This window comes from Stegostoma tigrinum, chromosome 9 (assembly GCF_030684315.1).
Source record: "Stegostoma tigrinum isolate sSteTig4 chromosome 9, sSteTig4.hap1, whole genome shotgun sequence".
Taxonomy (NCBI): domain Eukaryota; kingdom Metazoa; phylum Chordata; class Chondrichthyes; order Orectolobiformes; family Stegostomatidae; genus Stegostoma; species Stegostoma tigrinum.
The window spans coordinates 96,044,165-96,071,698 of NC_081362.1; the positions used below are offsets into that span (position 1 = coordinate 96,044,165).

Consider the following 27,534-nt stretch of genomic DNA (forward strand, 5'->3'; position numbering starts at 1 on the left):
CACCACTCTCTGGGTGAAGACGTTTTTCCTCAACTCTGTTCTAAATGGCCTACCCCTTATTTTTAAACTGTGGTCTTTTTAAAATGGTCTTGATGTGACTATAGGAGGAATGATTAGTGAGTTTGTAAATGCCACCAAAAATGGTGGTGAAGTGGACAGTGAAAATGGTTATTTCAGAGTACAATGGGCTGAGTGGCAGAGAGGTTTAATCCAGATAAATATGAGGTGTTGCATTTTGGGATTTTATTCATTCATGGGATGAAAGTACCACTGGTTAGGCCAGCATTTATTATCTATCCCTAATTTCCCATAGGGAATTTAAGAGTCAACCACATGTCCGCTGGGAGTCACATGTAGACCAGATGAGGGAAGGTTGGCAGTTTCTTTCCCTAAAGAACATTATTGATTGATTGACAGTCACTTGTACTGAAGTACAGTGAAAAGCTTTGTTTATGAGCAGTCCAGGCAGATCACAGTATAGGTCAAAGCATCGTAGACAGAGGTACATAGAACATAGAACATAGAACAGTACAGCACAGAACAAGCCCTTCAGCCCACGATGTTGTGCTGACCATTGATCCTCATGTATGCACCCTCAAATTTCTGTGACCATATGCATGTCCAGCAGTCTCTTAAATGACCCCAATGACCTTGCTTCCACAACTGCTGCTGGTAACGCATTCCATGCTCTCACAACTCTCTGTGTAAAGAACCCGCCTCTGACATCCCGTCTATGCTTTCCTCCAACCAGTTTAAGACTATGACCCCTTGTGTTAGCCTTTTCTGCCCTGGGAAATAGTCTCTGGCTATCAAATCTATCTATGCCTCTCATTATCTTGTATACCTCAATTAGGTCCCCTCTCCTCCTCCTTTTCTCCAATGAAAAGAGACCGAGCTCAGTCAACCTCTCTTCATGAGATAAGCCCTCCAATCCAGGCAGCATCCTGGTAAACCTCCTCTGAACCCTCTCCAAAGCATCCACATCTTTCCTATAATAGGGCGACCAGAACTGGACGCAGTATTCCAAGTACGGTCTAACCAAAGTTTTATAGAGCTGCAACAAGATCTCATGACTCTTAAACTCAATCCCCCTGTTAATGAAAGCCAAAACACCATATGCTTTCTTAACAACCCTGTCCACTTGGGTGGCCATTTTAAGGGATCTATGTATCTGCACGCCAAGATCCCTCTGTTCCTCCACACTGCCAAGAATCCTATCCTTAATCCTGTACTCAGCTTTCAAATTTGACCTTCCAAAATGCATCACCTCGCAATTATCCAGGTTGAACTCCATCTGCCACCTCTCAGCCCATCTCTGCATCCTGTCAATGTACCGCTGCAGCTTACAACAGCCCTCTATACTGTCAACGACACCTCCGACCTTTGTGTCGTCTGCAAACTTGCTGACCCATCCTTCAATCCCCTCATCCAAGTCATTAATAAAAATTACAAACAGTAGAGGCCCAAGGACAGAGGCCTGTGGAACATCACTCACCACTGACTTCCAGGTTACATTGCACAGGTTATGGCACTTGGCAAGATCAATCATTATTTGGGGCTAGAGACTCCACTCATCAGTCTAATAACAACCAGGAAGAAGTCGTTCCTGAACCTGCTGATGCACGTATTCAGACTTTTGTATCTGAGCCATATTGGTTTTTCCACAACAATGGTTATAAATTAAATTCTTAAGTCCAGATATTTTGTTGAACTCGAATTCCACTAGCTGCTGTGGTTGGGATTTGAATTTAGGCCTCCACGATATTACCTACGTTAACAGTCCAGTGATAACACCACTAGGCCATTACCACTCATCCATCAAATGGGATAGTAAAGAAGACATTTTGTATACTTGCTCTTATTGGTCAGTGCATTGATTATAGGAGTTGAAATGTCCTGTTGTGGCTGTAAAGGAAGTTGGTTAGGCCACTTTTGGAGTATTGCTTTCAATTCTGGTCTCGCTGTGAGAGGAGGGATGTTGTTAACCTTGAAACAGTGCAGAAAAGACTCACAACTCCAGGTTGCTGGAGTTGGAGGGCTTGAGCAACAGGGAGAATCTGAATAGGCTGGAGTTATTTTCCCTGGAGCATTGGAGACTGGCGGGGTGACCTTATTGAAGTTTATAAAATCGTATGGGGCATTTGTCCCAATGTGGGGAAGCCCAAAACTAGAGGCCATCTGTTTAAGGCGAGAGAGAAAAGATTTATAAAGGACTTAAAGGGCAATTTTTTTACACAGTGGGTGGTACCTGCATGGAATGAACTGCCAGAGGAAGTGGTGGAGGCTGCAATTGCAACATTCAAAAGGCATCTGAATGAGCACATGAATAGGATGGATATGGGTCAAATGCCGGCAAATGGGACTAGATTGATTTGAGACAACTGGTTGGCATGGATGAGTCAGTATGAATGGTCTGTTTCCATGCTGTTTAACTCTATGACTCTATGAGATGAAATATCTTTCACTTCTGCCCACTGGAAGTGTAGATACTGAGTACAAATTTTGATCAAATCCCTGATTGGAATCAGAATCAAGGTTTGAAATTCTATTGCCTTTTCTCTCAATTAAAGTTTTTGTCTAGCCCAGACATGGCTTCCTCTTTCATTTGAAGTTTCAGATTTTTGAATTTCTGAGTCCATTGTTCGACATTTATCTCGCTCCTGTTGTGTTCTTCTTTCCAGTTCTCTCTTCTTTTCTTTCTCTGTTTCATTTTGTTTTCGTTTTCTCCTCTCTTCTCATTTCCTTTTTCATCACCTTCCTTGGCAGCATGGTGGTACAGTGGTTGGTGCTAGGATCTTGGGTTCAATTCCACTCTCAGGCAACTGGCTGTGTGAAGTTCGTACATCCTCCCTGTGTCATTGCCGGCTTCCTGTGGAGCTCTGGTTTCTTCTCGCAGCCCAAAGATGTGCATTGGCCGGTTTAAATTGCCCATAGTGTTCAGAGATATGTCGGTGAAATAGGTTATATGGGGCTGGGTGGGGTGCTCTGAAGGCCAGTGTGGGGTTTGTTGGGTCAAAGGGCCTGTTTCCCCTCTGTAGGGATTCTATGAGCTGTTCTGGTTCATATTACTTCAATCCTAACTGAATATTAGCTAATGATACATAAGTTTCTGATATCCCTCTTTTTAATTCTTAATGCTGAGTACTCACTGTTAAGCATCTCATCCTTATCCCTCCATTTCCACCTTAAATTTACCCAATTTCAGTTTAGCTACAATCAAAGATCTCAAATAATGCAATGATATATTTTCTACTTGAAGTTACAGCACCAGTCAAAGCCATTTTGAAAGTTCAATCAATATTATGCCTTTTTGTGAGACTCTTAAACTGGTAAAGCAGCAAATGCATTTCTTAACATTGATTCCTTAAACTCCATCTCCAAAATTTTCTGTATCTAAAGTTCCCATTAAACCACTCAGCCACTTCTTTTCTCCTCAGATTTATTTGGAGGCTGCTATGTTAACAGCACCCTTTCTGCCAGAGGCCTATTCTCTTTGACAGAAAACTTGCAAACTCACTGAATCGAGCCTCCTCAGTGTTTCTCAAAATATAGGTTCCTGTTAGAGTTAAAGGCAAGGCTGGTAGATTAGGGAACAATGAGGCTACAGTCAAGGATAAAAAAGAATCATATATTAGATATAGACAACTGGGTTCAAATGAAACTTTTGAAGAATACAAAGAGTGCAGGGGCATTCTTAAGGGAATCAGGAAGACAAAGAGGGGATTTGAGATAGTATTGGCAGATAAGGTTAAAGATAATCTGAATGATTCTACAAATACATTATGAGCAAGAGAGCACTAGAGAGAGGGTAGGACCCTTTAAAGATCAAAGCGGTCATCTTTATTTTGCACTTCAGGAGTTTTTGGGAGTGATATCAGTTTTAACCATTGAGAAAGAATGGGAGGCTACAGAGCTCAGAGAAACAAATATTGATGTTTTGAAAACAGTTCTCGTTACAGAAGAGGAGGTGATGGAGGTCTCAGATTACGTAAAGATGGATAAATCTCCAAAACCTGACCAAGTGTTTTCCAGGATATTGTAGAAAGTTAGGGAAGAAGTTTCAGGCCCCCTAGGAGAAAATATCCAAAAATATGGTTGAAGAACTGGAGGATTGGAGAGTAGCTAAAGTTCTGCCATTGTTTAAGACAGACTGTAAGGAGAAGCCTGGAAACTGTAAACCTGTAAATCTGACATTGGTGGTGAGTAAGTTTTTGGAGGTGGATTCTGAAAGATAGGATTTAGATGCTTTGGAGAAGCAAGGATTGATTGGGGATAGTCAGCATGGCTTTGTGCTAGGGAAATCATGTCTTACAACTTGATTGAATTTTTTAATGAAGTAACCAAGAGATTGGTGAGGGCAGAGTGGTAGATATTGTTTACTTGGAGTTTGGTGAAGCCTTTAACAAGTTTCCTCATGGCAGACTAATTAGTAAAGTAAGATCACATGGGATTCAGGATGACATGGCCAATTGGATACAAAATTGGCTTACTGGTGGAAGACTGAGAATGATTGTGGAGGTAACACGTTTGTGAAGCTGGATGGACACAGCAGGCCAAGCAGCATCAGAGGAGCAGGAAAGTTTGATGTTTCGGGTCAAGACCCTTCTTCAGAAATGGGGAAGGGGGAGGGAATTCTGAAATAAATAGGGGAGACGGGGGGGGGGGCGGAGGCAGATAGAAGATGGATAAAGGAGAAGATAGGGTGAGAGGAGACAGACAGGTCAAAGAGGCGGGGTTAGAGCCAGTGAAGATGAATGTAGGTGGCGAGTTAGGCAGGGGATAGGTCTGTGCAGGGAGGACGGACAGGTCAAGGAAGTGGGATGAGGTTAGTGGGTAGGAGATGGGGGTTGGGCTTGAGGTGGGAAGAATGGTTAGGAAGGCGGGGACTAGCTGGGCTAGTTTTGGGATGTGGTCGGGGGAGGGGAGATTTTGGAGCTTGTGAAGTCCACATCGATGCCCTTGGGCCGCAGGGTTCCCAAGTGAAATATGAGTTGCTGATCCTGCATCTTTCAGGTGGCATCATTGTGGCACTGCAGGAGGCCCAGGAAGGACATGTCGTCCGAGGAGTGGGGGGTGGTCGGTGGGGGGGGGGGGGTGGGGGGGGGTGCGGGGTGCGGGGTATTTGAAATGGCTCGCAACTGGGAGGTGTAGTTGTTTATTGCGAACTGAGTATAGGTGTTCCTCAAAGCGATCCCCAAGCCTCCGCTTGGTTTCTCCGATGTAGAGGAGGCCACGCCAGGAATAGTGGATACAGTATATCACATTAATAGATGTACAGGTGAACATCGGTTTGATGTGGAAAGTCTTCCTAGGGCCTGGGATGGGGGGGGAGGGGGGATGTATAGGGGCAGGTTTGACACTTGCTTTAGTTGCAGGAAAAAGTGCTGGGAGTGGTGGGACTGGAGGGGAGTGTGGAGCGGACAAGGGATTCTCGGAGAGAGTGGTCCCTCCAGAAAGCACATAAGGGTGGGGAGGGAAAAATGTCTTTGGTATTGGGGTCAGATTGCAGATGACGGAAATGTCGGAGGATGATGTGTTGGATTTGCAGGTTGGTGGGGTGGTATGTGAGGAATTTGTGATGATACGTGATGATTGTGGAGCATTGTGTTTTAGACTGGAATCCTGTGACCAGCGATGTTCCACAAGGATCAGTGCCAGGCCCACTTTTGTTTGTCATTTACATAAATGTTTCAGATGTGAATAAAGGAGGCTTGGTGAGAAAATTTACAGATGATATCAAAATTGATGGTGTAGTGGACAGTAAAAAAGGATATCTAAGATTACAAAGAAATCCTAATCAATTGGATTAATAGATTGAAGAGAAGCATTAAAGGAGGCAGTGGCCAAGTGGTATTATCACTGGACTGTTAATCCAGAGACCCAGATAACATTCCAGGGACCCAGGTTCAAATTCTGCCATGGCAGTTGGTGGAATTTGAATTCAATAAAAATATCTGGAATTAAGAATCTAATGGTGAACATGAACCTATTTTCAATTGTTGGGAAAACTCATCTGGTTCACATGTCCTTTAGGGAAGGAAACTCAACCTCAGATGGTCTGGCCTACATGTGACTCCAGACCCACAGCAATGTGGTTGACTCAAAACTGCCCTCTGGGTAATTACAGATGGGTAATAAATGCTGCCTGGCCAGTGACACCCTCATCCCATGAATGAATAAAGGAAAAAAAAAAGAGTTTAATTTAGATAAATGCGAGGTGTTGCATCTTGGGAATACCAACAAAGAGAAAGCTTATACAAGTCATGGCAGTGCCCTGAGCAGTGCTGAACTCAAGTTCCACCCTCTGCCAAAGCAGGACTCAAACCCAGATCTGCAGAACAATATCTGGGATGCTGGGTCAATAGTCTAGTAATAAAACCAAAAAGCAATCACTTCCCCTAAATGGTCAAGTTGTTGCCAGTGAGGATCAAAAGGAGATGTTGAAGGAGAAATTCATTTCATTGGCCTTTGAAAACATAAATTTCAGTTTGTGGGCAGTTGAAATAACCATTCTCTGGGAGAGCACTGGCTCCTGATTTTTGGGAAACGCAGACTGTCTGTGCTACAGGGAGACATTCCTGTACATTTCTGATCCTGACTCGAAATGTTTCAGTGTCTTAAGAGTGACAGGGTTTTCTGTGCAAACCGTACCATTTCTTTATTGTATCTGTCAGGTTTCAGGAGCACAAAGTTAGGGCCAGATTGGACTAGAGGCTGAAAAACAGTCGGATCATTGTCTTCAATTTTGCAATCTTCAGACACTTTGTATTGTGGGGAAGCCTGGTATTAATTTTCTTCACCCCATTTTCCTACTTTTTCTTCTGTATACTCTGTTACTGTGTTGTGGCCGTATTCTAACACCTCATCCCGTGAGATCAATATTATCTAGAGTGTGGAGGCCAGGGGAGGGGAGTGGGGGAAGGGAGGGGCAGGAGTTATTCATGTGCAACTCCTCTCCAGTTTCAAAATCTCCCCTTCCCCCACTGCATCCCTAAACCAGCCCAGTTCATCCCCTCCCCCCACTGCACCACACAACCAGCCCAGCTCTTCCCCCCCACCCACTGCATCCCAAAACCAGTCCAACCTGTCTCTGCCTCCCTAACCGGTTCTTCCTCTCACCCATCCCTTCCTCCCACCCCAAGCCGCACCCCCAGCTACCTACTAACCTCATCCCACCTCCTTGACCTGTCCGTCTTCCCTGGACTGACCTATCCCCTCCCTACCTCCCCACCTACACCCTCTCCACCTATCTTCTTTACTCTCCATCTTCGGTCCGCCTCCCCCTCTCTCCCTATTTATTCCAGTTCCCTCCCCCCATCCCCCTCTCTGATGAAGGGTCTAGGCCCGAAACGTCAGCTTTTGTGCTCCTGAGATGCTGCTTGGCCTGCTGTGTTCATCCAGCCTCACATTTTATTATCCTCTCAGGACTAGTTCACAGAGTGAGCACTTCAAGATAAGTGAGTGCAGAGGTCTCTGGTAGGATTTCTGGGAGGAATGAGAAGACAAATTTGGTGCAAAGGAGGTTTCTTATGACCACATAGAGCAAATTATTTTAATGTGCCTGTCTGATCTTTCCTGTATCTATAGCTAGGCTTGAGGGAGTCTCTGGATTAGCACCTGAGCCATGTGCAAGCTGAGACAGGCCAAATCTGAGTGGCCAGATCAATGAATAGCACTAGACTAATGTGCGAGAAGTGGGTTCCAGGTATCCCAAATGGGATTTGTACCAGTGTGGTAGGTTCCACATGAACCTCGCTGGCATCAGTGTTCTCATCAGCTGTAAAACTATGGTAGTAGAGACAGCTTAAAACTGAGAAGTGGGATCAAAAGTTCAAATTTAGGAAGAGGCGACAGATCAATAATGCAGAAAGATGGTAAGAGAGAGAAAGATATTTAGAAAGCAAGTGACACACTTCCAGAAGGAGCTATGGTCACTCTGAAGGCCCATGTGGATGTCTCCTGCTCCTAATTCACAGCTTCTCATGTAACTGAGGAGAAAGCTATTTCGCAGATTAAGGAGGAAGTCTGTGGGGGAAGTTTCTGAGCATGTGTTGGGTTGATTGACCAAATTTAACCTGTGAAAGCATACATGAGTCAGGGAGGGTGTCTCTAATCTGGAACTAATATTTTCTAATCATTTGCTGGATGTGGGTGTCATTGGTTGGACCAGCATTTATTACCCATCCCTAATTACCCAGAGGGCAGTTTAGAGTCACCCACATTGCCGTGGATTTGGAGTCGTATGGATCTCTGTCAGTTAAGGATGGTGGATTTCCTTTCATAAAGGACATGCAAGAAACAAATTAGTTTCTCCAACAATCTACAATAGCTGCATGGTTATCATTTGACTCTTAATTCCAGATATTTTTACTGAATTAAATTTTGGGAAGAGGTGATAATTCACCAATGTAGAACCAAGATAAGAGAGAAAGTTGTTTTCATTGGAAGTGTAAAACAGGCCATAATAGGAAGGGATAGGCCAAACAAATCTAAATGTATATCAGCAGACAAGATTATGAGCTATAATCATACAAACACAAGTCTTATCTAAATGCACTTTGCATTCAATGCTAAACAGAAAGGCTGGAAAGGAGGAAACAGTGGTGCAGTCGCTCTGTTAACTAGTGATGGTATTAGAAGAATTAACAAAGTTCTGCATCCTAGTTTCCCAAAGAGGTTTGTGTGGAAATAAGAAATGATGAACATAAGAACACTTATAATAAAATGACATACAGGCTCCCTAACAGTAACCATGTACTTGATTGGAGTGTAAAGTTAGAAATAATGGAAGCTTGATGGAAAACTATGGTGATAAACGTGGCAAATTTTAATCTCAATATAGACAGGAAAACATAGATGGGCCAAAGCAAACTCAATGAGGAGGTCATGGAATGCTTTTAGGATAATTTTTTTAAAACGACATGTTCTGGACCCAACTAGACAGTGTTGTACAACAATATATGATTAATAATCTAATGGAGAAAGCAAACCTAGGTAGCAGTGAATATATTCTGATTAAATTTTACATTCAATTTGATGGAGAGGAGTGGATTTAAGACTAATATTTTAAACATAAGTAGGGCTGTTATGAGGAAATGAAATCAGAGTTAGCTATTGTGGACTGATGTAGCGGCAGAGCAAACTGTCAACAAAAGTGGGTTACCAAAAAAAAACAACAAAAATTGGCCCAGAGGTTATTAAGGAGAGAAAATTGGGGAATAAGAGAAAGTTAGTTAGAATTATAAATCAGTAAAAATTTCTGTAGTCGAGAAAGAAAAGTCTTAAGATGCACATTGGGGCAGTAAGAAGTGAATGTTCGGAAGTAGAGCTGGAAAATGTGGAAGGGTATCTTGTATCAGTCTTCACCACACGGAGTATAAACGATATTCAAGAAGTAGCTTTAAACTTGGAAATGAAAGACAGGAGAAACTCAAGAATATTACAGTTACTGGAGAAGTGGCACTGAGTAAATTTTTGGATCAATATGTTGTCAAGTCTCTGGTCTTTATGGACTTCTTTGTAGGATCCTAACAGAGGTAGCTGGTGAAATAATTGATGCATTGGTTTTTGATCCAGTGGATCCAAGGAAGTTTGTGTCAGACAGAATCAGAATACAATGGACCAGTTAGCTTGACATCAGCCAAAGGGAGAAAGTTAGAATGTATTGTTAAAATATAAGACACTTCAGCAAAGTCAAGATAACCTGAATGGGCTTGTGAAGGGAAAATTACGTCTAACCAATTTATTTTTATTTAGTCATTAATTTGGAAATAAATTACCCAAGTATTGCTGAAAACAGGTACATTTAGACTTCTAAAAAATTAGCTTTTGAAGAATCTAGTGATGTTAGCCAGGTGAGTATTTTTTACCATTCCGTATTTGGCCTTGCTCCAAGAGGCCTACTGGGCTATTTGAGAAGGCCAGTTCAGAGTCAAACCATAGTTGTGGGTCTGGAGTCACATGTATGCCAGACTACGTAATGACAGCAGATTTCCTTTTGTAAAGGACATTCATAAACCAGATGAGTTTTAACAACAAATGACAATAGTTATGTGAGCGCCATTATGCCAGTGTTCGATTTGATATTTTTATTGTACGTACACTCAATGAGTTGCCAAAGTGGGACTCAAATTCATGCCCCTGGAATATTGGCCCTAGATTCATATTATTCCTATGGCATTGCCACTAGGTCACCACTATCCCCTCTATACCCATTACAACAATTTGAAAGAAGCACCAAATACAGGGAAGGACTTCTGTATGCCAAGACCGACCTGATTGTTTTGGAGGTGGACAATGGATGGACATGTATGATTGACCAAAATTTGGACATTTGGCACTTAAACTCATCTATCATATTGCTCATTTGTGGTGGACAGAATGCCTTCATGGCTCAAAGTTAGTGTTGTGTTATTTGTGAATGCCACTTGTGTTGCTCCTGTATAGTAAAGTGTGAAACAGCCAGTAACCAGTTACTTTGGCTTTTTACAACAAGGCAGAGAGACAGGCCATTCCCACATAGCCTCAGCTTGCAAAAAAAAACACAGTATGTCCTACATTTGATGCAATCTACCACTGGTCAGCATATGCTAAATAAACATGAGTGTGCCATGGATTATACTGACAATCAAATTTAGGATTGTCAGCCAACCTTACTATGAAAGCTACATACATTTATATGTTGTACCCTTTACGTCACATGCAGAAAGACTAGGCATGCACATTGTGCCTTTTGCAACCAAAACAAAAATGCTGATATTCAACCTCTGGTTAATTTCTCTGGGTGTTGCATTAACTATACAGAGCTAGCATCCTGCCTGGTTTAAGTTGAAACAAAGCTTGACAATTAACTGTCAATCATCAACTAACTGGTGCATTATTTCTGACAACATCTCACCCAATTAGAGTTCACTTCTCAATCAATCGGTGCTCTCATATACCATGAAAAAGTTTGTTTCCCGTTAGCGGTAGTATTTCTCATGAGCTGTCCTGGTGAGCACAAGACAAAAAGCTTCACCAGAATGTATCTTGTTTCAGCAATTCTCAAGCTATTAGAGAGCTTTGAAGATGTAAGATATGCCGTCGATAAACCAGAACCAGTGGATATACTATACTTAGATTTCCAGGAAATACTTGGTCAGGTGCAATGTCTGAGGTTATTGTGGAAAATTGTGAAAAGCCCATGAGAAAGGAGGTGACATAATTAGTTGAATAGAAAATTGGCTAGCTGACAGGGAACTGAAAATTTGCATACATGGGAATTTTTGTTTGGTTTTGCAAGAAGTAATGCGTGGGGAGGCTCAGAAATCAGTATTGACGCCTGAACTTTTAAAAATGTATATAAGTTACTAAAGTGAAGGGTTAGAAGTTACTGTTGATGAAATTATTGATGTCACAAAGGTACGTAGTCAAGTAAGTTGGGAAAAGGACAAAAGGAGGCTACAAATTAATATAAATCAGTTGTGAGTAGGCAAAGATCTGGCAAATGGTGTGTAAAATTTGAAAATTACTTTTTTGGCAGGAATAATTAAATAAAGGATATTAGCCAAAGCTGAGCTGTTGGGTGTCTTCATGCAGAATTGTAAGAGATACATTTTCAAGTACAGTGAATATCTAGGAAGACTAATCGAATGCTGCCATTTGACCTGAGGGGAGTTGAATACTAATGAAAGGCAGTGATGTTTCAGTTATGCAGGGGACTAATGTGGACACATCTGGAGTACTGTGGCATTTCCTTATTTAAGGAGATGTGTTGGAATATAGTTTAGAGAAGGTTTACTAAACTAATGTTTGCAATGGGTGGACTGTCTTATGAAGAATGGTTAGATTTTAGGAGACTGGATTTTCAAAAAGTAAGAGGTGAGTTAATTGAAATATCAGATCCTGAGGGGACTTGTCCAGGGAGATGTGGAGAGGATGTTTCCTCTGACAGAAGTATCATGAATGACATGTCAATGCTTAAATGTCAAGGCTAGCTCATTGAAAACAGGTGTGAGGTAGGTTTAGCTGGTAACTATTGCATGGCAAGCAGGCTTGAGAGGCTGAGGGCCTACTTCTGCTCCTAATGAGCATTGTTGCAAAGTTGGGAAGAGTACTTGTGGATTGGGAGGCAGGAAGTTAGAATTTGGTGTTTGTAAAATACTAGGGGGGAAGCATTGCATGGTCCCTTTAAGAGATCATGTGCTTTTTCTGTCCTTAAAGATTTAAAATGGATGTCTGTGAGCAGCAGCTTGAAAGTTTGCAAGTACACAGACAGCACCTGAATTGAAATATTTGCATCAAAAGACCATTCAGTTAGCAGATCAAGAAGCAGTTTTTAAAAATTTTATCAAGAAAACAAGTTTTTGTACTTAGATAATCAATTTGAACCAGGCACTTAGATGCCAAAAACCTATCAAATTTAAGAATGATGGTTTTGACAACATAAGACCAATCCTAATGTAAGAAATATTGATGTGTCATCAAGGGTATTAAAGAATGGGACGGTTGGATGAGGACCTCAGAGCTAACTTCCATCTGCTAGAATTAACAGCCCTCAGCTCTCAAGAGAGAATTTTTGGCTTTTACAGTTTCCTCTATGTCTTAGAAAAAGCACCATCTAAATAATAATGGTATCAAGGCACAACTAGTTAATATTCCTGAATAGAAGAATTCACAGTGAAAGCATTCCTGACAGAAGGGTCAATGGAGAAGGCACAGAACATTCCAGAAGACACTTAACCTGGCTGTAATTTCTAGAGGCTAAATTCTATTTTTGAATTGATATGCGAGATATGTATTTATTAGAACAGCATACTGTTAGAATATGACCTAACACAGCATGGAGCTGGAGAAACATAGCAGGCCAGGCAGCATTAGAGGAGTAGGAAGGTTGATGTTTCAGATCGGGATTCTTTATTCAGGAATATTTAGTAGTTAAGAAGGGAGTTAGTTAGTTTGTTGATAATTTAACAAAATTAATTACTAATAGAGATAGATAAATAAATAGCTACTTGTTGATTTTAAAATGAGTGCAAGGGATTTATTTTGTTTAACCACTAGAAGCTGATGAAAGACAGGTTGCACCATTTTTCACAATCCTTTTACAGATTTTTGGGTGAGGTGCTCCTCTTCATTTGTTTCAGCTTTAGTTCTCAAGGGGAGGTCAATCTCCACTTTATAAAAGATTGGGCGCTCATGTCCTGGATCTTGACAGATTTGAACAGATTTAGGGTATGAAAGGTTCCAGCAAGTTTAAACAGACTCGGGGACTAATGTACTCGATCTTTAAATAAAACGTAAGTGAGAAATGTAAAATCTGATAAATTTTGTTTGCTTGTTGTTGGTTAAATTAAAAGTGGGGAAAAGGCTCTCAAAGTTGCTAAAGAGATTCAGCGTGTCAAAGATGCTTCCCAAATTTTCCAAAGAAGTTTAGAAAGACAGCTAATGGTGACATTTGTAGAATTAGCAAAGAGGCTAAAATGGGTTTAACTAGGGATCAGAAGAAAGCTGAATTATAATTGAATTAGCCAAGCATTTAAGTGTGTTAGAGAAACGTCAATGTACAGTGGAGTTAGAAAAAATTACATTGCAAATGAGACCATTGGAGTTAGAGGACAATTAAAGGGAAAAACGAGTCCTAGCTGAAGATAAAGAAAGTGAACTGAAACAGTTTGCATTATGGTTAAAAACAGAGGAAAGAGAAAAGGAAGGAGTCGCTCTAGTTGAAGAAAGGCAAAAAGAGAGAGAAGAAAGGGAAAGCATGATCGAGTTGGAAATGATTGAGTTGGAACTTAAAAGTACAAGATAGAAGTGATGACAAACAAACTCATCGTGACCAACAGCCTGGAAGGGATATGTATAAATATGCCCAAACATTAACAAAATTTGATGAAAACTTTGTAGAAGCCATTTTCATTTCCTTTGAGAAATCGGCAAAACAGATGAACTGGCCAGAGAGTTGTGTGGATCATAAAGGCCAATTTTACAGCACATTTGCTTCCAGATTAATAATCTGCAGTATCTTGCTTAGGCTAGCTCTGAAGAAGGGTCACTAGGCTGGAAACGTTGACTCCGTTTCTCTCTCCACAGATACTGCCAGACTTGCTGAATGTGTGAGTGATAATGGGAACTGCAGATGCTGGAGAATCCAAGATAATAAAATGTGAGGCTGGATGAACACAGAAGGCCCAGCAGCATCTCAGGAGCACAAAAGCTGACGTTTTGGGCCTAGACCCTTCATCAGAGAGGGGGATGGGGTGAGGGTTCTGGAATAAATAGGGAGAGAGGGGGAGGCGGACCGAAGATGGAGAGAAAAGAAGATAGGTGGAGAGAGTATAGGTGGGGAGGTAGGGAGGGGATAGGTCAGTCCAGGGAAGACGGACAGGTCAAGGACGTGGGATGAGGTTAGTAAGTAGGAGATGGAGGTGCGGCTTGGGATGGGAGGAAGGGATGGGTGAGAGGAAGAACAGGTTAGGGAGGCAGAGACAGGTTGGACTGGTTTTGGGATGCAGTGGGTGGAGGGGAAGAGCTGGGCTGGTTGTGTGGTGCAGTGGGGGGAGGGGACGAACTGGGCTGGTTTTGGGATGCGGTGGGGGAAGGGGAGATTTTGAAACTGGTGAAGTCCACATTGATACCATTAGGCTGCAGGGTTCCCAGGCGGAATATGAGTTGCTGTTCCTGCAACCTTCGGGTGGCATAATTGTGGCAGTGCAGGAGGCCCATGATGGACATGTCATCAAGAGAATGGGAGGGGGAGTGGAAATGGTTTGCGACTGGGAGGTGCAGTTGTTTGTTGCGAACTGAGCGGAGGTGTTCTGCAAAGCGGTCCCCAGACCTGCCGAATTCTGTTTTTGTTTACTTCAGATCTCCAGCACCGACAGTACTTTGTTTTAATTTTACATTTAAAATAAGTCGCCGATAAAACCAATGTTAACAACACAGAATATGTGTCTGTCAATGTTCAGGCATTTTGAGAACTGCTATGATTTGAAGGTGTTTATTATGTTCTAATCTCAGTTATTTTTGATTCACAGGTCGGGTAGATACACAGACAACTCTTCTCCAATCCCCTGAAGCTGTGACAGTGACTGAGGGTGGCACAGTGACATTTCGCTGTGATTTGCGAAGCAGCAATGCTGATTCCACTGTGAACAGATATGATCTACACTGGCACCATTCACGTGGTGGGCTGAAAATATTGAGTCATTATGTAAACGGCCGTGTTTACCGATCGAGAGGATTCTCTGAGCGGTTCCAGCTTTCCAGAAATGTAACCAGTAACAGTTACATTCTGACCATCAGAGACCTGAAGCTCACTGACAGCAACACCTACATCTGTGAGATTTGGGGGAAGATCTATGGAAACGGAACCCGCCTGAATGTAACCAGTAAGTACTCTCTAATATTATATTAATTTTGTTCCAAATATAATGATTAAGTTACCATCTCGCAAAGAAATGAATGTGACATCATCGTCACTTATACAGTAACAACAGCGGAAGTTATGGCCTCAGAACAGAGTAAAATTTGTGTTGAACTGAACAAATGAGCATGTGAATGTGATACAACATCTTACACAGAGTTCAGTTAGTATTGCAGAAAAGGAGCAATGATCAGAATAAATGAAGCTGCCTGATTATGTGCGGACTTTGACCAGGATATACATAAAAAGCAAATACTTATTACCAAATGTGAATCCATTGATGAAACCTAATATATCTTGTGACTATACCCTACAATGAACAACCTTGTCAGTTGTAAATAGGAAAAGTGGAATCATATTCCTCATCTACTGCACTGTTAAGAGACAGGGCTGCCTGGAAACTCTTTGCTAATGAGGTCTCTCTCTGTGGTTGGGGTATTTGAATGGAGTAGTCACAGGACATAGCACTCCAGAGGAGGCTGGGACCCAAAGAGGCAACAAGGTCAACCTACAAGGAGTCTGGAATCTGTGAGTTGAAAATGGACAACTTAAATAACCACTATAATATGAAGTATCAAACTGGCTGTAAATGCAATAACCTTAGAGTTTCACCCATTGGGGAAAATATATTGAACATTCAGGATGTTACTCATGATTTTCCAGTGGAAAATTCCTGTAGAAATTAGTTCTTGTACAGTTAACTCTAAATAGACAGAGAAGCTAAATCCCAAGGAAATAAAAATTGTTGTCTTTGGGAATTAATTGGGTGATGTGTGTAGGGAGCAGTTAAAGTCTTAAAAATCCAACTCCATCCCAAACAAACTTTGCGCCCATCCCTTTCAGCTTGATTTGGCTCAGATGGTCAGTGGATGGCCAGTATGGTCCTGGAAGGCAAACTCTTCCTTTAAATATTACAGTGAGGTTGTGAGCCTTAGTGTTGCTCAGATCTACACCTTTAACTGTGGTCATCAGCTTTCCCAAGCCTCAGGAAAACTGACAGCAAGATCCCAGCCTGGACCTCAGTGGATCTGTGATGGCAGGGACTTCACACCCACCTTCCAGGAACATTGGGCTGTCTCATGAAAGGGCAACCGCAAACATGCAACCCAGGTCTCGAAGAGATCTCCACCCTTCCATAGCCCTCTTCCACCCACTCCTACATCACCAGCACCTGAAATCGGGCCCCAGCCATGTTGCCACCTGCAACTAATGCTGCCCACCTTTCCAGGTCCCAATCCACCCCAACCCTCGTCCACACTGGGATTGTTGAAATTTCACCTCACCCTCCCTCTCAGCACTCTTTCAGGAGCAGGCTATGTCCCAGACCCCATCATCTCATACCCCTGCCCCCTCCAAAGCAACTGGAAATTAACCCTGGTGAAGCCACAAACACACTGTGCAGTTAAAACCTTTCCTCTGTGCTTCCCATAATTGTTGCATACCCCTCAATCACCACAGGTTCCACCCTGCATTCCCAAGGACCTCATAGATTCAAGAAAAAAACTAGGTAAAAGGTGAAAGGGTTACACTGTTAATCAAGCTTGAAGTCAAAACATTGAATGTTTCCAAGAAGGCGATAGATAAAGTTCTTTGAGCTAATGGGATCAAGGGATATAGGGAGAAAACAGGAACAAGAGACCGATTTTAGATGACCAGATGAATGTTGGAATGGGCTCAAAGGGCCAACTCCTAGTCCTAGTTTGTTCGTCTCTATAGCATTGGTGCAACAACTGGAGACGCATTGTTCCAGGAGATCGTGATGTGGAATTGGTTTGAGTGCCGATGAGGAATAGCAAAGGAAAGATGTCACTCATTGCAGTGATCTACCGGCCCCACAGCAGGAACCACAGTGTTGAAGAAAGTATATAAAAAGAAATGTTTGGTGTCTGTGATAAAGGGAATAGATCATGAGTGATTTAAATCTACATATAAACTGGAAAAATCAGATTGACAATAATAGCCTGGATGCAGAGTTCACAGGATGCTTTGGAGAGTGATTCTACAACATGCTGCTGTCAGAAACTATCAGATAGTAGGTTATATTAGAGTTGGTATCATGAAGTGTGACAGGATTAATGACTTCAGAGCGTACTGTACTTGGATTTCCAGAAAACATTTTATAAAGTGTTACATCAAGGATTACTGAAGCAGATAAAATCTCATGTGCCAGTGTAGATAGAAGATTGGCTGGCTGGTTGAAAACAGAGGGAATACAGAAAAGAGTTTCTTTACAATCAGCAGGAGGTGATAGGTGGAACCCCACAACAGTCTGATCTGGGGCCTCAACTTACACCAAGATACGAGGAGAGAGGGCATGTTGGCTAAATTCACAGCCAATTCAAGTTAGGTTGAAAATTGTGTTGTGAAGATATCAAAAGGAGTTGTGGATGGATAGTGATAGGATTTTGTCAGATGGACTACAATGCAGAAAAATGTGAAGTTGCTGTATTTTACAGGAAGAGTAGAGAAGCAGGGCATTAATTTAAAGGTGAACAACTGCAGAATTCCAAAGTGTGGAGGGATCTAGATTTTCAGGTGTGAGTTGCAAAGTATTAGGATACAGATGTAGCATGTTGTCAAGAAAGCTAATGGGATGCTAACTTTTATTTTTGAGAAGAATTGAACACTAAAGGAAAGTATATTGTGTTGCAATTATCCAGGGCATTAGTGAGAACACATCCCAAATACTGTGTGTAGTGTTGATTGCCTGATTGAAGGAAGGATGTAAATGTATTGGAAGTGGCTGAAAGAAAGCTAATTAGATTAACATCTTGAATGAGTGGGTTATTTGATGAGGAAAGGTTGGACAGACTGAGTTTGTGTCCCCTGAAGTTTAGAAGAGTGAGGGGCGTCTTGATTGAAGTGTATCAGATCCTTTATGGCTTTGATAAGGCGGATGTGGAAAGGGTGCTTCCTCTTGTTGGTGAGCCCAGAGCCAGGGGACACTGTTTATATTTAGTGACTGACCTCTTAGGACAGAGATGAGGAGATGTTTTGTTTCTCTCAGAGGGTGTTGCAAATTTGGAATGCTATGCATCAAAAGGCCATGGGGGTGGGACTTTTTTAAGGCATAGGTGGATCAAATGCTATTGGGACAAATGGAATTCTCAACAAAGCGATCAACTATGACCATTTTGAAGGCAGAGCAGATTAGATGGTCCAACGGCTCTATTTATACTCTTTACTTTACATGTTCATAGTGTCCGGTGCCCTCCTCTCTATTACCCTCTTGACCTATCGCCCTGACACCCGACCCGACACCTCTAGCAAGCCCCACCTCAAACCCCTTTCACTCACCCTCCATTATCCTGCCCCTCCGCACACCCAGAGTACAATGAGGAAAACTCAAGTCCTTTATCCACCAGTGATGAACATAATTCCGATAAACTCCACATGGGAAAGGGATTGAGTAGATCCAGAGCTCTCTCTGAGTGAGTAACATCCGTTGTATTGACATTAACCAAGCTGGCCCAGTCCTGAAGCATAATCCTCTTAGCCTGGGCTTGAGGTGACAAACTTTTCTAACACCTTGATGGCAGCAACGTATTCAAAAGCAGCTCACAGGAGTGCTTACCAACCTGCATTTGACACTGAGTCACTGAAGGAGATGTCAGGACAAGTGACATACATTGTAACTTTGGGGTGGTTAGATGTGGGGTTGTTGATGTTGACTCTGGGCTGGGAGGGGTGGAATTTGCTAGTGAAGCTGAAATATTTGGAAGCTGACTGATCGGGGAAGAGACATGAAGATTTCCCAGGGAGACTGACCACAGGATCTCTCCTCCAGCACTGAGTCCCCACTTAGACAGGAAACCAGATATTCCAGGACAAATTATGAGGGCTGCCAATCATCTGAGACATATCGGACCCTAGAACATAGAAATGTTCAGCTCCACAGCCTGTTCCACAATCTGATAAGTTAATTGCTGATCTCATTATGACCTTGACGCTACTTTCATATCTGCCACCCCAATCACCAATAAATCTTGCCTCCCCTGTCTGTCAGCTTTATTCCACATGTTGTCCCTTCCAAACCTTCTCTTCCTCGTACATACTTACAGGAGTCATTGCCAAGGTCATGGGGTGTGAGGTAGGTGTGGGTCGATATTGGTGAAGCTCCAAGCTGGACACAGGATTTAGAGAAGGAGCTTCACAACTTGACAGATTCCAGAAAGCAGCTCAAGGTCAATGCGAAATGAGACATCAGGCAGACACTGACCCAGAGTCAAAAAGTGCAGCAACAACAACACAGATACCTCTCAAGCACTCCTTCAGACACAGCTTCAAGCAGAATTCCCTGGTGTGCAATTTGAAAGCTGTAAGAGCCCATTTGAAATGGGCAGCAGAGTGACAATGAGAGAAAGGACACGGAGGGGGGCAATTCACCCTGGGTTTAGCTCCCATTTTCTTAATTCTCTGGAATGTAAGACACCTGTGCAGACTTTCCACAAAACCTGATGACACTGGATGTACATTTTTTCGCTGAGCTCGAAGGTTCGTTGTCAGACGTTTCGTCATCATTCTAGATAACATTATCAGTGAGCGTCCGGTGAAGTGCTGGTGTTATGTCCTGCTTTCTATTTATCTGTTTAGGTTTCCTTGGGTTGGTGATGTCATTTCCTGTGTTGGTGATGTCATTTGCTGTTCTTTTTCTCAGAGGGTGGTAGATGGGCTACAAATCAAAGTGTGGAGCTGGATGAACACAGCAGGCCAAGCAGCATCTCAGGAGCACAAAAGCTGACGTTTCAGGCCTAGACCCTTCAAATCAATGTGTTTGTTGATGGAGTTCCGGTTGGAATGCCATACTTCTAGGAATTCTCGTGCGTGCCTCTGTTTGGCTTGTCCTAGGATGGATGTGTTGTCCCAATCAAAGTGGTGTCCTTCCTCATCTGTATGTAAGGATACTAGTGATAGTGGGTCACGTCGTTTTGTGGCTAGTTGATGTTCATGTATTCTGGTGGCTAGCTTCCTGCCAGTTTGTCCAATGTAGTGTTTGTCACAGTTCTTGACATTTGTTTTGCTTGTTGTCTGTACAGGGCTTTTTAAGTTCATGAGCTGCTGTTTTAGTGTGTTGGTGGGTTTGTGGGCTACCCTGATGCCAAGAGGTTCGAGTAGTCTGGCAGTCATCTCGGAAATGTCTTTGATGTAGGGGAGAGTGTTTATGGTTTCTGGGCATCTCGGAAATGACTGCCAGACTACTCAGACCTCTTGGCATTATGGTAGCCCACAAACCCATCAACACACTGAAACAGCAGCTAATGAACTTAAAAGATCCTATACAGACAAGCAAAACGAACGTCATCTACAAAATACTTTGCAAAAACTGTGACAAACACTACATTGGACAAACAGGCAGAAAGCTAGCCACCAGGATACATGAACATCAACTAGCCACAAAATGACATGACCCACTATCACTAGTATCCTTACATACAGATGAGGAAGGACACCACTTCTATTGGGACAACACATCCATCCTAGGACAAGCCAATCAGAGACACGCATGAGAATTCCTAGAAGCATGGCATTCCAACCGGAACTCCATCAACAAACACATTGATTTGGAGCCAATCTACCATCCTCTGAGAAACAGAACAGGAAATGACATCACCAACCCAAGGAAACCTAACCAGATAAATAGAAAGCGGGACATAACACCAGCGCTTCACCGGAGGCTCACTGATGATGTTACCTAGATTGGTGATGAAACGTCTGAAAATAAACCTTCCAGCTCAGCGAGCAAACTTACATCCAGAACCTCAACCTGAGCTACAAATCTTCTCAAAACTTGCTAACCTGATGACACTTCAGAATCTTCTCCCACAGTATTTCAGTCAGTGAGAGAGTGTCTGACTTCAGCAATGGATGAGCAGGGTCCAAGCTCAATGCTCTGAGCTGGGAGCTGAACTGGATACATTTGAACAGATCGTTTTGAGAATGTAAAGAATGGAGATTAGATGAAGAACCAGCAGCAGCAGTAGCAGGCAGTACAAATGGATTCGGCGGACTTAGGGTCATACAGCACAGAACTACATGCTTCAGTCCAATTCATCTGTGCTGACCAGGCATCCCAATCTGACCTAAATCCATTTGTCAGCATTTGGCCCATATCTTTCTTAAACTCTTTGTATTCAGATACCCATCCAAATGCCTTTTAAATATGCAATTTTACCAGGATCCACCACTTCCTCTGGCAGCTCATTCCATACACACGCCACGCTCTACATGAAAAAGTTTGCCCCACAGGTCATCTTTAAATCTTTCCCCTTAAGCCTATGCTCTCCAGTTTTGTACTCTCCTACCCCGAGAGAAAGAACTTGGCTATTCATCCTATTCATGCACTTCATGATGTTATAAGTCTTTTTAAAGTCACCCCTCAGCCTCTGATGCTCCAGGGAAAATATCCCCAGCCCGTTCAATCTCTCCCTATCACTCAAAACCTCCAACCTCAGCAACATCCCTTTAATTTTTTCTGAACTCTTTCAAGTTTAACAACATCATTCCTATATCAGGGAGGCCAGAACTAAAAGCAGTATTCTAAAAGTGCTCTCACCAAAATCCCATACAGCCACAAACTAATGTCTCAATCTGAGACTCAATGCACTGAACAATGAAGGCAAGCATGTTAAATACCTTCTTCACTACCCTGTCTACCCGTGGCTCCACTTTCAAGAAATTCTACGCCTGCACCTCTAGCTCTCTTTTTTTGGCAACACTCCCTAGAACCCGATCATTAATTGTATATGTCCTGCTGTGCTTTGCCGTATCAAATTGCAACACCTTACAATTATCGAAATTAAACTTCTCCTGCCACTCCTTGGCCCATTGGCCCATCTGATCAAGGTCCAATTGTACTCTGAGATAACCTTCTTCATTGTCAACCAGATCACCAGCTTTTGTGTCAGCTGCAAATTGACTAACCATGCCTCCAATATTCACACCTAAATCATTCTGAAAAATGACAAAAAGCAATGGGCCCATGATAGATCCTTGTGTCGCAGGCTTCCTCACCACCTTCTGTCTCCTACCTTCAAGATAATCTTGTGTCCAATTGTCTAGGTGCCCTGGAACCCACATGAATGTTGCTTACCAGGATACCATGCATAACCTTGTCCAATGCCTTGCTGAAGTCCACATTGACAACGTCTACTATTCTGTCCTCATCAGTCTTCTTTCTCACCTCCTCAAAAATGTCAAGTTAGTGGGACACAATTTTACACATACCAAGACTCTTGAATATACCCAATCAATCCATGTCTTTCTGAATGCATGTCAATCCTGTGCCTCAGAATCCCTCCAACAATGTACCCAGAACTGACCTCAGGCTCACTGGCCTATCAGACCCTAATTTTTTGTTATCACCTTTCTTAAATAATGGCGCCACATTAGCCAACCTCCAGTCTTCTCAATCACTTGACTGACTTGTTTGAGGAGGGTTTTGATGACAGTGTGTTTGAAGAGACTCTGGTTTCTGTGAGCTGTATCATATAGCGTGAAGTGCAGGAAGGGAGAGTTTGGAGATTACTGGCCAGCCTGCATTTATTAGACATCCCTAATTGCTCAGAGGGCAGTTAAATGTCAACCATATGGGTCTGGAGTCACATGTAGGCCAGACCAAGTAAAGATGGCAGATTCCCTTTCCCTCATGTACACTAGTGACCGAGATTGGGTTTTTTCCAAGAATTGAAAATGGAGTCATGGTCAACATTAGACTCTCAATTACAGATTTTTATTACATTCAAATTTACCATCCGCCATGGCAGGATTTGAATCTGGGTCCCCAGAACATTACCTGGGTCTCTGGATTAACAGTGATAATACCACTAGGCCATTGTCTCCCTATTCATGAACAGGGACTGAGTCATTAGGAAATATGATGATGGTGTGGGGAGAAGACTGGGAAGATTCTGCAGTGACTGGGGATCAGGAGGGGAGACATATCAAGTTTGTGCATGAGGAGGAAGTGGCTGAACATCAGATCTTAATCTTCAAATTAGAGTAATCCATGAGATTTTCAGATCAAGATGATTGATAACAGTTTGGGAGTTCACCCAAGGTAACATGAGCTGCTATGCTTCTCATTAAGTATTTGAGATTTTTAACAGGCTTCAGACTAGTTTTAATTTATTCTCACTTTTTCCCTTAAAAGTTGCAAATCCTCCGATTCTTCTCCAATCTCCGAGCCTGGAACGTGTCACCGAGGGTCACACTGCCCGGTTACAGTGCACCATCAGGAACGCCGCAGTGACACGTACCGATGTTCACTGGTACTGGGAACAACCAGGGAATACCACGGAGTGGGTTTTAACACATGACGTGAGGAACATCACACAAAGGAGCCCAGGATTCACTGAGCGATTCCAGTCTTTCAGAGACTCCTCCAATAACAGCTTCATTCTGACCATCACAAACGTGCAGCCCAATGACACTGGGATCTATTATTGTAAAGTGTGGGGAGATATCAGTGGGAATGGATCCAAGCTGACTGTAACCGGTAAGTATATGAAAATTTATTTTATGCAAAGCAGCTTCAAAATGGTGAAATCATTATCTTTACAACCCCAGTAGAGAGGAATCAGGACTGGAGATTGGGGTTTTGATGTTGTCAGCTTATTTCCGACCCATATTCCATGGAGCTGTTACTTCTCCCTCAGAGTATGACAATGTGGAATTCATCTTCTGTAACAATGTCACCTCAGAACAGAATTGATCAGCTTCTCAAACTCAATGGAAATACTCAAAAGGAATAATTCACTTTGGCAGGTGGCAATTTATTGTCCATCCCTAGTTGTCCCTTGAGAGGATAGTGGTGAGCTGCCTTGTTGAACAGCTGCTGTCCAGGTGCTGTGGATTGACGTTAGGGAGGGAATTCCAGGGTTTTGATCCATCAACACTGAAGGAACAACAATATATTTCCAAGTCAGAATGGTGACTGTCTTGGAGGAGAACTTGCAAGAGTTGGTGTTCCCATTTATCTGCTGCCCTTAGCCATCCAGATGGATGTGTTCATGGGTTTGGAGGATGCTGTCTCAGGAGCCTTGGTGGATTTCTGCAGTGTATCTTGTAGATGGTACACACTGCTGCTACAGAGTGTTGGTGGTGGAGAGTGTGGATGTTGGTGGATGTGATGGCAATGGAGCAGGCTGCTTTGTCCTGGATAGTCTGCTACTATTCTGTCCTTCATGGCATTTCTGAATCATCTGTAAACTGAGAAGTTACACTTCTTATACCAAGTCAATGATATTTATTTATAATAAAAACAGAAATTGCTGGAGAAACTCAGCACGTCTGGCAACACATATAGAGAGAGAGGCAAAGTTAATGTTTCAAGCCCAACTTGCCTTGTTCAGAACCCAAAACATTAACTCTGTTTTTTCTTTCTCCACACATACTGTCAGATGTATCGGGTTTTTCCATCACTTTCTGTTTTTATTTCAGTTTTCCAGAACCCACAGCAATTTGCATTTGTTCATCATTACAAACCTGGTCCTTGTCCCCTCTCCCTGTGAGCAGTATGAACAATCTCTCTGAGTCTCTTTCTCTGTCCAACTATGCCTGAGGATGGGACAGCATACAGTTACAGCTCTCCACACACACACCTTGCATCACTACAGTGCAACTCCTTTGCAAGTGATTCGCAGATTTGGAGATGTCTTATCCCAATTTTTCATGTCATTATGTTAACAATTAGATTGTTTATTCAGTAACACCTTTCACAACCTTAGAGGGTCCCAGCATAGTTTACAACCCATGAGGTACATTGAAGTCATGAGTGGAGAAAATACACAGAAAGATCCAACAAACAAGCATTAAAATGAATCGCCCCATCCCTGAACACTGACTGAAATCTTCTTTTGATCCTTGAATGATACCCTGGGAGTTTTTCACATCTTCCTGTCAGTACGGACTTGTTTTAACACGACAGATCAGTGCTGGCTGTTCCAAACTCACTGTCTCTGTGCTGCTCTGGATGGTCCTAACGTCTGCTCAAACCTCAGGAGGGATGGGAATCCCATCACCCTCCACCTCAGAGTCAGGATGCTCCCAATAAGCTTCAGCTGACAGAGTGCACCCTGTTGTACTGTTTCTGGTCCCTGACCTTAGAAAACATTGCATTAAACAGCACGTGATGATTAAACCTTTCTGAGATTTTACTCAGATTTGAAAGGTGGAGTATTATATTTCTTTGTGTTAACCTCCGTCTGTTTTTCACACACAGATCCATTGGCTGATCCAGTCCTCATTCAGTATCCAAGGTTCAGCAAGGTACCAGAGGGTGAAACTGTCGAGTTCCAGTGTGCCATGCACAATGCCAGTGTGAATGACACTGATGTCCACTGGCACTACCAGCAACCTGGCAGCAACAGGGAGTGGGTGATAAGCCAGTTTGAGAATGGCACCTTCACCAAGGCCCAGGGTTTCCATGATCGTGTTCATGCTTCCAGGAATGTTGGCAGTAACAGTTACATTCTGCGCCTTGTGAATGTGACTCTCAATGATAGTGCTGTGTACCACTGCAGTGTGTGGAGCTACATTTATGGAGCAGGGAGCCAGCTCAATGTAACTGGTAAGGCAATGGGAGGGAATGCTGGTAGCCTCACAGATCTGACTGGGAACTGTTCTACCTTCATACAGTAGAACAGATAGGTGGAAGCTTGTAATTTCATCCAACATGCCTCATGTCGGGGCATGAAATAGACAGTGGGAAGCTTGATTCCAGAGGGAAAATAGAAGGGTTGAATTGTGGAAATATGAGAAAGAATCGATGCTTTTTCTATCATCTATCAATCCAGCATTTATTGCTTGCCTCTTATCGTCTTATTGTCATTCAGTACGTGGCTGTGAGCTGCCTTTCTCCACATCGGCAGGTTTAAAGCTTTGATATCATGAGAATTTTGCTCAGCTGTTTCAGAGGGCAGGTCGGCCATAATTCTGGATTTGTATACCTGCCAGACTAAAGATTATAGATTGCTGTCCATCAATGATATTAGTGAACCTGATGCCTGCTTTTATTCAGTCATGAGACATGGGCATCACTTGCTGGGCCAGCATTTATTTCCCATCCCTATTTGCCCCTTGAGAAGGCAATAGTGAGCTGCCTCATTGATCCACTGCAGTCCATTCCATGTCGGTAGACTCCAATACCGTTTGGGAAGGAATACCAGGATATTGACCCAGCGACACGGAAGAACAACAATATATCCCAACAAGCCAGGATTGTGAGTGGCTTGGAGGGGAACTTGGAGAGGGTGGTGACTTCTTATGTATTTGCTGCCCTTGTCCTTCTCAGTGGAAGTGGGTGTGGATTTGGAAGGTCCTGTCTAAGGAACCATGTTGAATTTGTACAGTGCACCTTGTAGACAGTACACACTGCAGAGACAGAGCGTTGGTGGTGGAGTGAGTGGACACTTAAGGTGGTGGATGGGATAATGAAGAAGTGAGCTGTGTTGTCTTGGATGCTGTTAAACTTCTTGAGTGATATTAAAGCCTTCTTTATCCGATTAAATACAGTGTTTTCCATCATACCCATGACTTGATCCTTGTGGATAGTGGACACGCTTGGGGAAGTCAGGAGGGGAGGTTTTCCTTGGAAGGTTGCCAACCTTTCATCTGTCCTTGTAGCCACTGTTTGATTTTTTTATACTCCTTCTTCAAATCCATTATGAAGAAAAATTTGGTCTCGAAACGCCAACTCTGATTCTCAGCCCACTGATGCTGCCAGTCTTGTTGAATTTCTCCGGAGCTTTCTGTTTGATTTCAGATTTCTGGAAATCCATGGTATTTTGCTTTCACCAACATGATTAAGAGCCCATGTGCACATTGGTGGCATGTTGTTTAGCATTGCTGCCTCACTGCCGCATGGACCCAGTTCGATTCTACTCTCGAGTGACACGTTCCAGGCTCGGAGTTTGCACATTGTGTCCATGTCTGCATGGCCTTTCTTCATGTACTCCAGTTTCCTCCCACTGTCCAAAGATGTGCAGGTTCGGTGTGATGGACGTGCCAAATTGCCCACAGTGTCCAGGGTTATGCAGGATAAGTGGATTAGCCATGGAAAATGCAAGTTCACAGGAATTGGGTAGGGGGTAGGTCTGAATTGGATGTTCTTTGAAGGGCCGGTGTACATTTGA

General features: G+C 42.8%; 1 protein-coding gene across 5 annotated transcripts in view; it reads left to right on the forward strand.

Annotated features, from left to right (window-relative positions):
• The window catches only part of LOC125455062 (V-set and immunoglobulin domain-containing protein 1-like), a 52,518-nt gene that overhangs the window by 9,678 nt on the left and 15,306 nt on the right, over positions 1–27,534 (forward strand). For 3 of the 5 annotated variants that reach the window (XM_059648777.1, XM_059648780.1, XM_059648779.1), the window contains exons 2-4: positions 15,015–15,368; positions 23,553–23,897; positions 25,623–25,970. In XM_059648777.1, coding sequence (XP_059504760.1) covers positions 15,015–15,368; positions 23,553–23,897; positions 25,623–25,970 — 1,047 coding nt within the window. Of the gene's footprint in view, positions 1–14,070; positions 14,144–15,014; positions 15,369–23,552; positions 23,898–25,622; positions 25,971–27,534 lie in introns of all 5 variants that reach the window. The other 2 variants (XM_059648778.1, XM_059648781.1) reach the window with 2 other exon arrangements.